This window comes from Nannobrachium achirus (genome assembly GCF_963921795.1).
Source record: "Nannobrachium achirus genome assembly, chromosome: 11".
NCBI classification, from domain to species: domain Eukaryota; kingdom Metazoa; phylum Chordata; class Actinopteri; order Myctophiformes; family Myctophidae; genus Nannobrachium; species Nannobrachium achirus.
In genome coordinates, this window is record NC_137820.1 from 35058188 (window position 1) to 35072901 (window position 14714).

A 14714-nucleotide genomic window follows, 5' to 3' on the forward strand; every position below is an offset into this window, starting at 1 on the left:
TCTACAAGCTCAAAACGGTCACAGCGTGACACATTTTGAGCTTGTAGATCGGCTCTTTTATATGAGATACTAGAATGACAAGTATTTTTTTATTTACATGACAGCTGAGTGCTGCCCACAGAGGAGCTCTGAGGGGGGAGCAGTTAGGGGTTAGGTATCTCGCTCAGGGACACTTCCACACATTGCTGGCCTGGCCTGGAATCGGACCTGCGACAACCAGGTTCACCAGGCAGGCTCACTAAGCAATATGCAATGTGACCCTCTAGAGCAGTGTTTCTCAACCACTGTGCCTGGGGACCTTTGGTGTGCCCCTGAGAAGGGGCACTTGAAACTGCTTGAAAGCCAGTATTGTATTTATCATTTTAAAAATTATTTAAACTAGTGAACACAGCCGATCTACAAGCACACAACGCCTTGCGGTGCGAAGCGTTGTGTGCTTGTAGATCTGCGGTTTTCCAAATTTGAAACTTGGAGATACAAGGTTTCTTCCCGACAGTGACGATATTTACACCCCGTATTATGTTGGTGTGCCCATGGATTCTTGGGACATGAAAAGTGTGCCTATGCAGAATAAAGGTTGAGAAACACTGCTCTAGAGTGAAGGTGGACATATAGTGGCCCTCTCCATCATCATAGTTGCCTACCCCTGGCCTACATTGTAGCACAGCAGGGGTTCTCATGCCCTACGTCTGTGTTTCACTAAAGTAAAGAAAAGCCAGCTGATGTTTAGGTCTGAAGCTCTTCATCAGACCAACATACGAGTCTAAAGCTCCACATACAATAGGATATATGGATAATCTGACTCTGATTGTTAAGTATAAGGAGGTGAGATAGCTGTACCGTTGTTATTAAAAAAGAGTAAAGCTGCCGTTACAGTTGTGGTTGTGGACGCTGCCGTACATTTGCGTTGTATAGTTTTTAAATGTGTAGTTAGTATCATTATCATCATCATTGGGCTCTGTGTGAATGGCCCTTTAAGGCTGAAACAACGTCCAGCCCATGTCCAGTGGTAGATTATCAGCTGCAGGGTGTGTGCGGTTTGTACAGTAGTGAGGTGTTGCAGATTCCTGCAGAATACTGCCACCTTCTGGCATGAAGGTGAGAAGATTATTGGTTATTTTTTTCTCCCCACAGTTAATCTCCTCACATCAAGTCACACATCTCAAAAACAGGATAAAACAAAGTTCCCATTTAAAGCGTGCTTATGAAGAACATCAGAGACATGACATCGTACCCAGACACATACTGGTACTGTCTCAAAACTCTATGGTCTACTCTAGATGGCAGACAGTCAGGTCTAATGCAGTGCAGCCACACTGTGCTCAGTGTGCTGATGCAGCAGGAATGGATCCAATAGCAGCCAGACACTGAACTGATGCCTGCTGCTGACTCATCTCTCTCTCTCTCTCTCTCTCTCTCTGTCTCTTTCTCTCTCTCTCTCTCTCTATCTCTCTCTCTCTCTCTCTCACTCTCACTCTCTCTCCTCTGAGGGATTATGTCATTGAATACAATCTAATGAGGTGTATCACAGCAGGATGACACAGAGACACTACGATGACCCTGTCTGTCTGTCTGTCTGTGTAATGGGAGCGGCCATAGCTAAAAGCTTTGAGAGGTTGTCTAGTTATCAGAATGTCACTGGTAGTTGCCCACCACCACGGAGGTTGTGGGTACGAATACGTTTGCCGGTTGAATAATATTTGCAAATAATATTTGCAAATAATATTTGCTGCGCGTCTACACAAACACAAGTGGCTCTCTCAGCAGAGAGTGTTATGATGTGAACTGTTGTAAGCTTGTAGATCAGCTTTGTCTGCCTTGCCTTTTTTTTCCTTTCTCTTTTTTGAGTATAAGTATCAAATTATTAAATCAGTAATCAGTCAGTAATTTATTTGTATTTTGATTATATGTTTTGTGTCATATCTGCCCAGCGCAATAGAGGGTATGCGCATGCATACAGTGAATGGCAAATCAAGTGGCAAAGTGAGTTTAACATTGTTTAACGACATTTAATGCTATCGGGTAGGACTTATCTGTTTGGATGTATGGGCTGTCAAGGCCAGAAATAGGCGTTCCCACATAACCTCTGGGTATGATGATGTGACGTGCATACCCTCTATTTGTGATTACGAAGCCTAAATTAAAAATGGTAATTCATGACAGCTCATCCCACGGTATTAATACATGTTTTTAACCTTCTTCTTGCCGTGTCTCCTCAGCGTCTCCTCCTACCAGACTCTTCCCAGGAACATGCCCTCCAGCCACCGGGGGGCGCTCTACAGCGACACCGCCTACCGCTCCATGCCCCGAGGCAGCATGGCCCAGAGGGACAGCATCTGCAGCATGAGCCCCTCCCTCTACGACCACGCCATGTTAGGCCCCGCCTCCCCGTACAGCCACGCCCCGGGAGGCCCTGCCCCCCAGTACGACCACGCCCTCTTAGGTCCCGCCTCCCAGTACGACCAAGGCCAATGGTACGCCTACAGTTATTACATCATTACAAGTTATTCGTCATGTGTCCTGTGCTATTGTATTGTACTAGAGGGTCGCGGCCCTTCGGGCCGCTCACATCTAGTTAAAAAATAATAAAAAAAAGGAAAAAATAAATAAATAAAAATAAAAATAAAAGTAAAAAATAAAAAATAAAATTGGGGGGGGGGGAACTATTGTGGCGGAACTATTGTGCCGCAGCGCACGTTTCCGGTCGGACATATTTGACCGGCGGACTATTTTATACAGAGGCAAAATATGAGGGTAATAACGAATACAACTGTATACAGAGGTTTGGAAACGACATCTTGCAAAGGTGACATGGGTGTTTGAATTTTTAAGCTATATTTAGTACATATGTAGTACATCTTGGCCAAGTGGTTTGGTATTTAAGTTAGCGATACATGACCCGGAAGTAGATCACTTACTCTTTTGTAATATAAAGATATGTTTACAAAGCCTGAAAGGCCAGCTGAAATGTGTTTTTTATTGATATATTATGTTCCAATGGTGAAAGTAAATGTAAAATGTTGTCGTTGATTTTGGGCCTGACTCATGGGTCAGGCCCACCCAGTAGGGCTTTCAATAACTAGTCGACTAGTGGTCGATTTCTTTCTGCAAGTGAGGGCAGTCCCAGCTCACAACAGACCGCCCGACGTTTGTTTGATTAGAAGTAATTTAAAGAAGGAGGAGTGTTTGTGTAGCGAGCTAGCCTAGCCTTGTGTTATTGACGGTTGACCATGCATCTCTGGATTATTGTGTTCTTTGTTTAACGAGAGACATGGCAGATACAGTCATTTTGATGAGTCCAGTTTCCATTCCTTATAATTGTAGGAGCTAAAATGGATGTGGTAATTGTGAAATGCTCTTTGTTTTGTTGCAGTAACGAGCACACGCGGGTTTGCGAGTGTATCTGTTGGTATGGCAACCTAGCTGCAACGAAATGCCGTGCATCTGAGCGTCTTTATTATTACATAATAGACTAGTCGACTACTAGTGGATCAAACTAGTCGACTAGTAAAACTCACTAGTTGTGAAAGCCCTGCCACCCAGCTAACTAAACTCTTCTCGTGGTCTCAAGCCTACTCAGCTAACTAAACTCTCCTCGTGGTTTCAGGCCCACTCAGCTAACTAAACTCTCCTTGTGGTCTCAGGCCTACTCAGCTAACTAAACTCTCCTTGTGGTCTCAGGCCTACTCGGCTAACTAAACTCTCCTTGTGGTCTCAGGCCTACTCAGCTAACTAAACTCTCCTCAGCTAACTAAACTCTTCTCGTGGTCTCAAGCCTACTCAGCTAACTAAACTGTCCTCGTGGTCTCAGGCCCTCCCAGCTAACTAAACTCTCCTCATGGTCTCAGGCCCACCCAGCTAACTAAACTCTCCTTGTCGTCTCAGGCCCACCCAGCTAACTAAACTCTCCTCGTGGTTTCAGGCCCACTCAGCTAACTAAACTCTTCTCGTGGTCTCAAGCCTACCCCGCTAACTAAACTGTCCTCGTGGTCTCAGGCCCTCCCAGCTAACTAAACTGTCCTCGTGGTCTCAGACCCTCCCAGCTAACTAAACTCTCCTCATGGTCTCAGGCCCACTCAGCTAACTAAACTCTCCTCGTGGTTTCAGGCCCACCCAGCACCGGCCGGTGAGAGACGCCACCCTGTGGCAGCTGTACGAGTGGAAGCAGCGGCAGGCGTACTGCCGCGGCCCGCCAGGAGGGGGTGGTGGCGGCGGCGGGCTCTACGCCAACAACATGCCCGGCCCCAAGACCATGGTGGACCTGTCGGACCGCGTGTCGCACGGCCCCTCTATCCCCCCCTCGCCCTCCCACGGCTCTCTCTCCATGTATGGAGGGGGAGGAGGGGGAGGCTACCTCTCCCCCATGCGCTCCTACAACATGAGCAGCGCGCGCTCGGAGGGGCCGTCGCCAGTGTACCGCGGCGTCGGAGCAGGGGACGCCAGCGTGGACAGACGCCACAGGACCCACGCCACCAAGGTACGACTCTTACACACCAGTGGTGGACAAAGAATCCGTGAAAAAAACTACCTTTTTTATTCACCGATTAAAGCTAAATATGTCAAAACTAAAGCTATGATGACTAAAGCTATGGCTAAATATACTGAGAATTTCATCAACAAATAAAAACTACACTAAAATGTTATTTTATGCTTAGCTGCATGTGGGTGTTGCAGCTTGTAGATTGGCTATATTCATGCAGCTTTATTCCTAATTAATGGAATGTCTTTGATTGTTTTATGAAGTTATTTTTGAAAATAAAGGGGTGACCCAAAGATGGGTCTGTTTGGGAAATACAGATCCATAACATTTAATTTGTGCTAATTAAAAGAGACATTAAAAACAAACTTTCCTGGTCAGTATGTACAAAAGATAATCGAAATAAACATTAAACATGTGTTCATGTGTTCAGTATGCGTATCCAGGTGAAAGGAGGGCGTCACCAGCAGGTCTTCCTGTCCAGAACCTCAGCGCTCAGTCTCTGCAAGGAAAAACTGTAAGTCTATGTTCACTACAACCTATTGTAACACCTCCATGTTAACTAGAACCTACTGCAGAACCTCAGTGTTAATTACAACCTACTGTAACACTTAAGATTTGAAGATTTGGCAAAGAGTGCCGCGCTGCGAGCTTATAATCTGCTATTTTTTCAAGACTTCTAAATCCTTCTTCTAAATCAGTGGTTCCGCGGACCCCCGTCTCAAAATATGTTGTTTCAGGGACCACCCAGGAGCAAATATTTGAGTTACAAATGTTCGCTTTAAAAAAATATATTCAAAGATTTGCAAAAAAAACAAGATTTTTCAAAAATAGCATATCTACAGTACAAGCTCGCAGCGCGGCACTCGGTGCCGTGCTGTGAGCTTGTATATCTGCTATTTTTTCAATAGTTAAAGCATTAAATAATTCTAGGCCTAAATCGGTTAACTAGAACCTACTGTAGAACCTCCATGATCACTACTATTTGTTTAAAAAAAATCATTCTAGTCCCCAATCAGAATCAATGGTTGTACTTACTGTTTGCAACTGAGTTTTCCACATGGCGAGCACAGAGGAAAGCTCCTTTTCGTCCTGTGTATGTGTGAGCTCTTACAAACTACTTTAAAACACGTGTGCCACTCTTTACTTTCCATTAATTTGCGCAGCAACATACCAGTTTGTGCTGGCAGTCGGAAGGACTACTTTATTGTGTAAATTATTCTCGCAGTGAAATGTATACTATATATTAAAAACGGTTTAAATTGGAAAATGTGATTTACGTTGCCGTATTGGGTAACTATTTTCGAAAAGCAATAAGCCACGCAAGCTTGCGGTGACGGCCAAGTGGGTCGGAAGCCCTCCGCTCTGTTGAGTTTCCTACATCTCTTAGGGCAGATTCATACTCAACTTTTAGAGACAAATTTATTTCGGTTCGGCTCTGTCCTAACTACAATATGACGTCATTCAGGGGTTCGTTCGGGGTGGGTACCGTCATCAATTCGGTTGTTCGGTGCCACCGATATTTTGACTCCCCGAACCAAACTGAAAATAAATTTGGCTCTAAAAGTGGAGTATGAATCGTCCCATTTCTGTATAATCCATGGTAATTGCTTTATTGCTTTTGTGAAACCTACCAGAGAACTACCGTACCAGCTAACGGTCTCTTTCCTTTGTCGTGATCAGACTTCTTTCATCCTCTGACTCATGTAGAGTTGAAAGATACTCATGTGCAGTATGTTAAACATATCACATGATTTACTCCCTGTGTCATGTATACACCTCTTTAATGCATGGTTAATTAATGTATTAATTAATAGCATTAATGAGGATCGACATGTTTGTGTATCATGTACACACCTTAGTGTGTACATCAGTGGTTCTCAAACTTGTTTTGGTTCAGGGCACTCCTGTGTCCATTAGGACAGATCGAAAATAACTTTTATGCTTGGCGTTTAACCGCTTAAACCCCAGCATCCTTATTCTGGGGGAACATTCACGTTGTGTCACGTTGTGAGAGTATAGATCAGCTATTTTTTGGTTAAGAGACTTGGTGTACTGTAGCCTGAAAAAGATTGCACCACATTACAGTGCAACTCAGGTCCTTTTTACTAAGTATAAGTGGTTAAACCGAAGTGATCTTGATAAATTCCAATTATTATCAAAGTATCCTGAGGCACCCCTGGACTTGCACAACGCCACCCCACTTTGAGAGACCCTGGTGTACATGATACATACATGTTGATGCTGATGACACCCTGAGTGCATGACTCCTCTGCAACCCTCTCCTCTCCTCTCCTCTCCTCTCCTCTCCTCTCCTCTCCTCTCCTCTCCTCTCCTCTCCTCTCCTCTCCTCTCAGTCAGAGGAGTTAACCTTGCTGTTAATAGCATTGCGTCGGCAGCAGGCTGAGCTAAACAGCGTCAGAGCCAACACTGTAGCCCAGCTTATGCAGCTAGACCTGGATGCAGGCAACGCCAAGGTCAGGCCAGCAGAGGTCGCCAATGCACCGTGTGTGTATGTGTAGCGTGTGCGCTGGTGCGAGGATATTACTATTCTTATGAGGGCCAAACATCCCCACAAGTCTTGTAGAATTTGTTCATAGTTAGTTGCCAAAAGATAATGGTAATGACGGCATTCATGAAATTGCTGTCCAAATCTTGTCCTCTCAAGTATAGTAATACAAACATGTGTGCGTGTGTGCCGTTTTCATTCACCATGGATCATTCATCTCCGTCCAGTTCAGTCTAGTGTATGTTCAGGTCAGGGCGGAGGCCAGGCTTTGTTGCTGCAGTAAGAATGCCTTCTGAGCAATGAATGCGGTCAATGTCATCATGTCCCCTTAAAGGAGTGGTTCTCAAACTTTTCAGGCCACGACCCTCCCCCTCCCCTCACCACCCTGACAAGCACTTGGACTTGTAGGAGTTGAGGCATCACATTTTCACTCTTTTTTTTGCCTCATAATTTGCCAATTTGTCCAATGTTTGAGCATTTGTTATGGCTTAGTTTGTTGATTAGCTTTGGCTCAGTATTGGCCTTAATTATTCTTGTTAATTTTAGAGGTATTAAAAAGGTCTTAGAAGTCATTAATTGGTTAACCCTGTGTACCAGGGGCCAGTTGCACCACCAGAACGTAAGTTCTGCCCTAAGTTAGGGAGTAAAGTCCTTACTAGAGGCTTAGTAACTACTAGTTAGTTTGTAACTAAGTGAGTTACTAACAGGTGTTGCACCACGACTTCTTAAGCCAAGGCATAACGTAACTAGTAATGCGTAGACTGTTCCTAAAGTAATGTATAGTCGCATAAAATGACGTCATAGCTCCCGAATCCAATGAAAGCAAGCTATTTCTAGTAAGGAAATAAAGCTTGTATCGTCTTTTGTCAACAGAGACCTCCGTCTCTCCACTGGCATGTGCAGTACAGTACACAAGTCAATGATATGATTGTATCCTGAATCTGATTGTATCCCCCGTTGTGAAGTATGCAGGGCAACGCATATTTGGAGACACAGGGGAAGAGAGCGCACCGTTCAATTCGCTGTTGTGCTGCAGTGGTTGAAAAGTACTCAAATGAATTTAAAAAAGTATCAATCCTGCAATATAGAAATACTCTATTAATAGCAGACACATCGTCAGCTTGTAGATCGGCTATTTTCAAATGGCCGAAATATATATAGGGCTTAATGTATGTTTTAAACAGATGGGTCGTTTCATTGTTGAATTCATTAAATATCCGATATAATGCTGTCTGCCACGTTAGTAGTGAAGTTGCTCTTCTCCCATAGAGATATGTTACTTAGTAAGGGCTTAGTGCTGCCCAAGGGGTGGTGTAAATATTTAGTTGTTACTTAGAGATACGTAAGAACAAATTTGTGTGGTGCGACACCTGACATTTTAGTAATGCGTAAGTCTTGACTTAGAAGCCATTTACGTTACAACTAGGCTACGTTATAACTTAGTAACAGCTGGTGCAACCCCGCCCAGGTGTGTAACGATACATTTAACTCATTCCCTGCCTGAATTTAAGTTTCACTTTCTGGGTTTACTGCTGGATTTACCTTACCTTATTACCTGCATGATGGTGCACTGATCATGCACCAAGCATGTGCAAACCGTTCACAGCTATCAAACAAAAAGGTCTGCTTGGAAATCCGTTCAGGCATTCATGAGATAGCTGCAGTTATGTTTACATAGGAAGTAAACAGCAAGAACAGAAAGTGATAGCAAAATCGAGTTGTTCCAGGGTCGAACATGCATTTCCTGTTTGCGGTCATGCTGAAACTGGAAGTGGGAAGTAAAAGAAAAAAAGTAAAAATAACTCAGGAAACTCGGGTTATAGCATGGTATTAGTTAATAGTGTAGTGAGAGTGCAGTGTCATCATCATCATCAGTGTCCATGTGTCCCTGCAGTCCCTGGCTTATTGCCCTGCAGCGCCCAACCAGCAGTCGTTATCTTTAATTGTTAATCAGTTACATCCTTATGCAATCATCCTTCATGTTGTATTGCACCCTAATGTGTTTGAAACGCTGCCTCTGCTTTCCTTTATGCATCATTCTATTGTGCCATTTCGTGTGTGTGTGTGTGTGTGTGTGTGTGTGTGTGTGTGTGTGTGTGTGTGTGTGTGTGTGTGTGTGTGTGTGTGTGTGTGTGTGTGTGTGTGTGTGTGTGTGTGTGTGTGTGTGTGTGTGTGTGTGTGTGTGTGTGTGTGTGTGTGCGCGCGCGCGCGTGCTGGATTCATCTGTCTCACTTTCTTTCTTGTTGCTTGCTGTTCTTCTCTGCCGCTAATTGAAGGACTTCCTATCGCCTCAGCCTCACAGGAACCTTCACTATTTGGACAACCAGGTGTGTGGTTTGATCGTGTGTGTGTGTGTGTGTGTGGCTGTCACGATTACAAACTTGAAGTTGTCACACAAACAATTGCGATCATCAACTGTGTTTTTGGCCGTTGCAAAATGGAACGTTTGGCTTTTAGGCTTGGTAATCAAAGATTGCACAGGGCAGATATGATGAGTAACTGAAATGTACAAAGACATTACTGACCCTGAAGTGAATGATGGTCTTTTTTTTCCCCCATTATTGTTGTCCAACAACATGGAGTTTCCTCTATTCTGTGGAGTTTGGTTCTTTCTCCAGAAACCACAGAACAACATGAGAACAAAGAATGCTGTCTTTGTGTTCTTTTGTCCTGTCCTGTCGTTTAGATGACATTTAAGTATGATTGTGAGGTATTTTCACTTTACGGGAATATTTCCAGTTTTCAGTACTTCTTCATCTACTCCACTACATCTCTGAGGCAAATGTTATACTTTTTACCCCGCTACAATTATTAGACAACTTTAGTTACTACTACTTACTTTGTAGATTTTGATTGTTATTACAAAACATACATTAACCATTTCAACCCTATATACGTACATTTTGGCCATTTGAAAATAGCCGATCTGATATTTTCAAAAGACTTTTATACATTTTACTCTTTTGAAAATTGTGAAATGGGACCTTCTGCATAATAAGTACTGACTTTTGTTACTTTGAGAACAATTTGATAGCAATACTTTTGTACTTTAACTAAATTTTGAACTCTGGACAGAGTATTTTCTACATTGCAGTATAGATACTTTTACAGTAAAAAAAAGAAAAAAAGAAAAAAAACGTGAAGTCGACCACGCTACCAGACGAGCAGAATCGCCCTCAGACCCGCTTATCCAAAGTGTGAAGCCGGAGAACAACAGAACGGCTGTAGAGCTGGTGTCCTGGGGGCAGCCATCTTGTTTCGCAGGGCGATCCTTAAACCACTGCATTGTTGCTGAAGTTTGAAACATCACTGCACTGCGTTTAGCCTGGCTGCTGGCCTGGTAGCGGTCAGCTCATCTGGTTCAGTGGAAAAACACAATTCCAGGGACAAAACCCAGCCGTTTTGCTGCACTATTAGCCAAGGAGATATTTGTGTGTCACATTTCAACAACAAGGCAATCAAATGTGCTTTACACAAATCGTTATGTAAAAGAAACACTTAGGACAGGGGTGTCCAAACCTTTTTCAAAGGGGGCCACATTAGAAAATATTAAAACACCCAAGGGCCGACTGTATCTCCTGACAAATTTTACTTTCGGTCGGACCATAACAAAGTCACATGCATGCATCGCAATTACAATATTTTACTGTCAACATCAATATTTAATATCAATGATCTTTTGTCAGGTGAGTGCTCTCAAGAAAACACAATAGCTCACATTAGCAAATGTAACCAGACATGCAAGACAATACAACAAAATAGCCTTTCCTTGACCCCTTCAAAATGAGACAACAAGAAATCCTGACAAATTATACTATAAAATATTCTTGTTTGACAGTGCTGGCGTGCCATTTATAGTACAATTTAGGAACGAAGCCGCGTGCCGTATGAAATGTGGCCGCATTTGTCCCCGGGGCCACACTTTGAACACCCTTGATTTTGTTTTTAAATAAAATAAGAGAAACTTGCTTTGCATCAGATGTCCTCAATGCAACATGTTTGTGTTCTGTGTGTCTGTCTTTCTGACCGTGTCTCTGTCTCCCCCTGCAGTTCAGTCCAGAAGACTACAGAGAACCCGCCTACATGTGTCGACCTGAAGAGGTGGACATTGATGTAAGTCCACTATGAACACATACTGCCTAACTTACTTTAATATGTAATAGTCCATAGCATATAAGCTATGCTTCTATTGCCTGAAACCATAGTGTGCATGGTATGCAGTGCCTACAGATCATGGTGCATTCATATGCAAACATGTCTTTATAGCAGGTTGTGTGTAGTTCTCTGTGCTGACCTGTGTGTGTGTGTGTGTGTGTGTGTGTGTGTGTGTGTGTGTGTGTGTGTGTGTGTGTGTGTGTGTGTGTGTGTGTGTGTGTGTGTGTGTGTGTGTGTGTGTGTGTGTGTGTGTGTGTGTGTGTGTGTGTGTGTGTGTGTGTGTGTGTGTGTGTGTGTGTGTGTGTGTGCGCGTGTGCGTTCGTGCGCGTGTGTGTGTGTGTGTGTGTACGCAGGCTAAACTCAGCAGGTTGTGTGAGCAGGACAAGACCGTGAGACTCCAGGAGAACAAACTGCAACAGCTTCACAGAGAGAAGGTTTGTCTGTCTGTCTGTCAATCTAATGATGTGTGTCCCTGCAGCCCCTCCCTCAGATCAGCTAACACAGGGAAGCTGGCAGAACCTCCGCTAAAACATCCGGGACAACGCTCCACACGTCCCAGACTATTCTGCCTTCTGGCCCCCAAACTGTGGAATGAACTCCCCATTACAATTAGAACTGCAGACTCACTCCCTAGCTTCCGCCATAATCTGAAGACTCACCTCTTCAGACTCCACCTTAGCCTGTAGCACTCACCGTAGCACTCACCGTAGCACTTGCCCTAGCCTCGACGACCGAACACGTTGCGTTGCGACGCGTTGTGGGCAAATGTTCAACCACGATAATAGATTTTGATTATGCCGATGATATCGTAAATCGTGATTTCTTTTGTCACAATAATCGTGATATGAAATTTTCATATTGTCCCATCCCTAGTACTGATTATAGAATGTTTGGGTTATTCTAACGTTGGACTGACGAATGACGATTACGGTTTACCTACGATCCTAGATTACTATTTCTATGCAATTGATGTATTACCCTGTGCTGTCCTTGCTTATTGTAAGTCGCTCTGGATTAAGAGTGTCTGCTAAATATTGTGTGTGTGTGTGCGTGTTTATGTGTGTGTGTGCGGGTGTGTGCTTGTGTGTGTGTGCTCGTTTGTGTGCGCAGCACACTCTAGAGACGGCACTGCTGTCGGCCAGTCAGGAGATCGAGGTGATTGGCTGTGAGAGTGACGCGTCGGCACTGAACAGCATCGTTCAGCAGAGAGACGACCTGCAGAACGGCCTTCTGGGAACCTGCCGGGAACTGTCCCGAGTCTCTGCCGTAAGACCTTTGACCTTTGGCACGTTAAAGGTGGCATAATGAATGTATGGGGGTGGGATGACAACAACGGTATAACCGTTGATAATTAGCTACTTAACAACAAGAAACATGTGTGTTCACAATGCAGGCATTAGATTGTTTGTTTTAACTGTGTGCGTATGTGTGTGCGTGCTTGTGTGCGCTTGTGCGCGCGCATGTAGGAGTTGGAGCGTTCGTGGAGAGACTACGATCGGTTGGAAGGTGACGTGAACATGGCCAAGAGCAACCTGCTGGAGCAGCTGGAGGCCCTTGGGAGTCCTCAGGTACTGTAAGCTCCAGGCACGTGCATACATAGACATAGGCTTGAGCCCCTGCCCTTTTATCTGTCTGTAAAAAGTGCCCTCTCCAGACCATGAATGCAGTTATTTTTTGCAAAACACATTTTTGGACACGCAAAGCGGTACACAGTATCATATCTCTAAAGTCATGTCATCAACATGGATCTGTCCCATTTCCCATATTCCCTCCCGATTGGCTACGATTGTCTTCTAAAGTTTGTGTGTGCGACCTGACGGTCGCTTATCTCCCGATTAGGGAGTCTTACTGGTACTGTAGGTCTGCTATTTCCACTATTTGAATTTTGTTGAAACTATATGAAAATCTTTGAAAATGGAAATGTGTGTGTGGGGGTGCGCGTGCAGACAGAGCCTCCCAGCCGGCAGCACGTGCACATCCAGAAGGAGCTGTGGAGGATCCAGGATGTCATGGAGGTTCTGAGTAAACACAAAGCCCAGAGGAGCCAAGGAGACTCGGGCGGCCTGTACGCCTCCACACACCAGGTGAGGAACACCTGGAAACACCTCGCACACCTCCACAAACCAGGTGAGGAACATCTGGAGGAGTTCCCATCTTTTCTTTTCAGGTGGAGACCCAGAAGACACATCTAGGGTTTGTTAGACGCATTTAGGCCTAGAATTATTGAATGCTTTAACTATTGAAAAATGTGTTTTTTTTCTTTGAATATATCTTTTTAAAAGCGAACATTTGTTACTCAAATATTTGCTTCTGGGGGGTCCCTGGAACAACATGTTTTGAGATGGGGTCTGTGGCCAAATACATGTCATTTTGGTGGTCCTTGACATGAAAAAACCCGACATATACGTGACCAATGGAGCCCGGCCCAGCCTGCGCCGACCCGTCGGTTCCCGTCGGGCTCGGGCTGAAATTTTAAGCTCTACCCAGAAGCAAAGATTTGAGTTACAAATCTTCGCTTTACCAAATATATATTCAAACATTTGCACAAATGTTCACGATTTTTCAAGTTCCACAAGCTCATTATAGTGAAGTTAAAGTTTTTGAATACCCAAAGTATACAATAATGGTTAAAGTGATTCAAATCCAAAGTGACACAGATGTGTTCCAGGTCTTAAAGGGTTAATTATTGAGTAGCATGGTATTATAATCATAAGTATGTAATTATTTGTATAGTATGGTATTATAATGATAACTATGAACACATTATCGGGACGAATGGGTGCCGCCACATCAGCATTGCGCTCTGCCCTGTGCCCAGGAGGAGGAGCCTGTACCCCCACGGCCCCCCCTTCCCCGCTCCTACCACCTCGACTCCCCCACCCTGCCCCCCCCATCTCGCTCCTCCTCCTCCCTCCAGAGACCCGCCCACCACAGGAGCAACGGCTCGCACACCGTAAGCCTTGTTTGACCTCTGACCTTCCATCCCCCGGTCTGCCCGTCCGTCCGTCCGTCGTCTCATCATACCGGCATGCTCCATCTTCTATTGGGCAAGCAGTGGTGGCCATTTTCTGGTGCCACAAATCGAAAGCCCATTTATTTTTCCCCCAAAGAGATTTCCGAAAATGTTGGATTTTGTGGGGGAAAAGAAATCCCAAAACAAAGGGTATTATTGCGACCATAGGTCGCAGTTTACTGTGAAACCCGGCAGATCCTGTCCGTCAGTGAGTCAGTCAGTCGGTGAGTAGGTAACACCTCAATGTCTATAGCTGACCTGTTGTGACATCACATTGTTGACTCAATGACCAAGGCAGCTTAACGCCTCAATGTCTATAGCTGACCTGATATTTTTTGGGGAAAATGGAAAAAATGTAATACAATAAAAAGTTATTAAAACTAACTGAAAAAGGTTATTGAAAAAACATGGCCAGCTCACGTATTAGGAGGGTTCTATCACCATGAGTGGTGTTTTTGATGTATCTATCGTGGTTAAAATGGAGTTTGAAGTTACAATGGGCCCTGGATGGGGAGTGTCTGATAAAATGAATATCAAATATCTAAATATTGAATCAAGCA

At 44.3% G+C, this 14714-nt stretch overlaps 1 protein-coding gene across 4 annotated transcripts in view; it reads left to right on the plus strand.

Moving 5' to 3' along the window:
- LOC308294742 (pleckstrin homology domain-containing family A member 5-like) overlaps positions 1–14714 on the plus strand; it is a 119683-nt gene that overhangs the window by 94263 nt on the left and 10706 nt on the right. For 2 of the 4 annotated variants that reach the window (XM_080737561.1, XM_080737562.1), the window contains exons 12-21: positions 2220–2474; positions 4108–4477; positions 4911–4994; positions 6835–6954; positions 9263–9313; positions 11037–11099; positions 11495–11575; positions 12252–12407; positions 12608–12709; positions 13088–13225. In XM_080737561.1, coding sequence (XP_080593687.1) covers positions 2220–2474; positions 4108–4477; positions 4911–4994; positions 6835–6954; positions 9263–9313; positions 11037–11099; positions 11495–11575; positions 12252–12407; positions 12608–12709; positions 13088–13225 — 1420 coding nt within the window. The remainder of the gene's footprint in view (positions 1–2219; positions 2475–4107; positions 4478–4910; positions 4995–6834; positions 6955–9262; positions 9314–11036; positions 11100–11494; positions 11576–12251; positions 12408–12607; positions 12710–13087; positions 13226–14714) is intronic. The other 2 variants (XM_080737563.1, XM_080737564.1) reach the window with 2 other exon arrangements.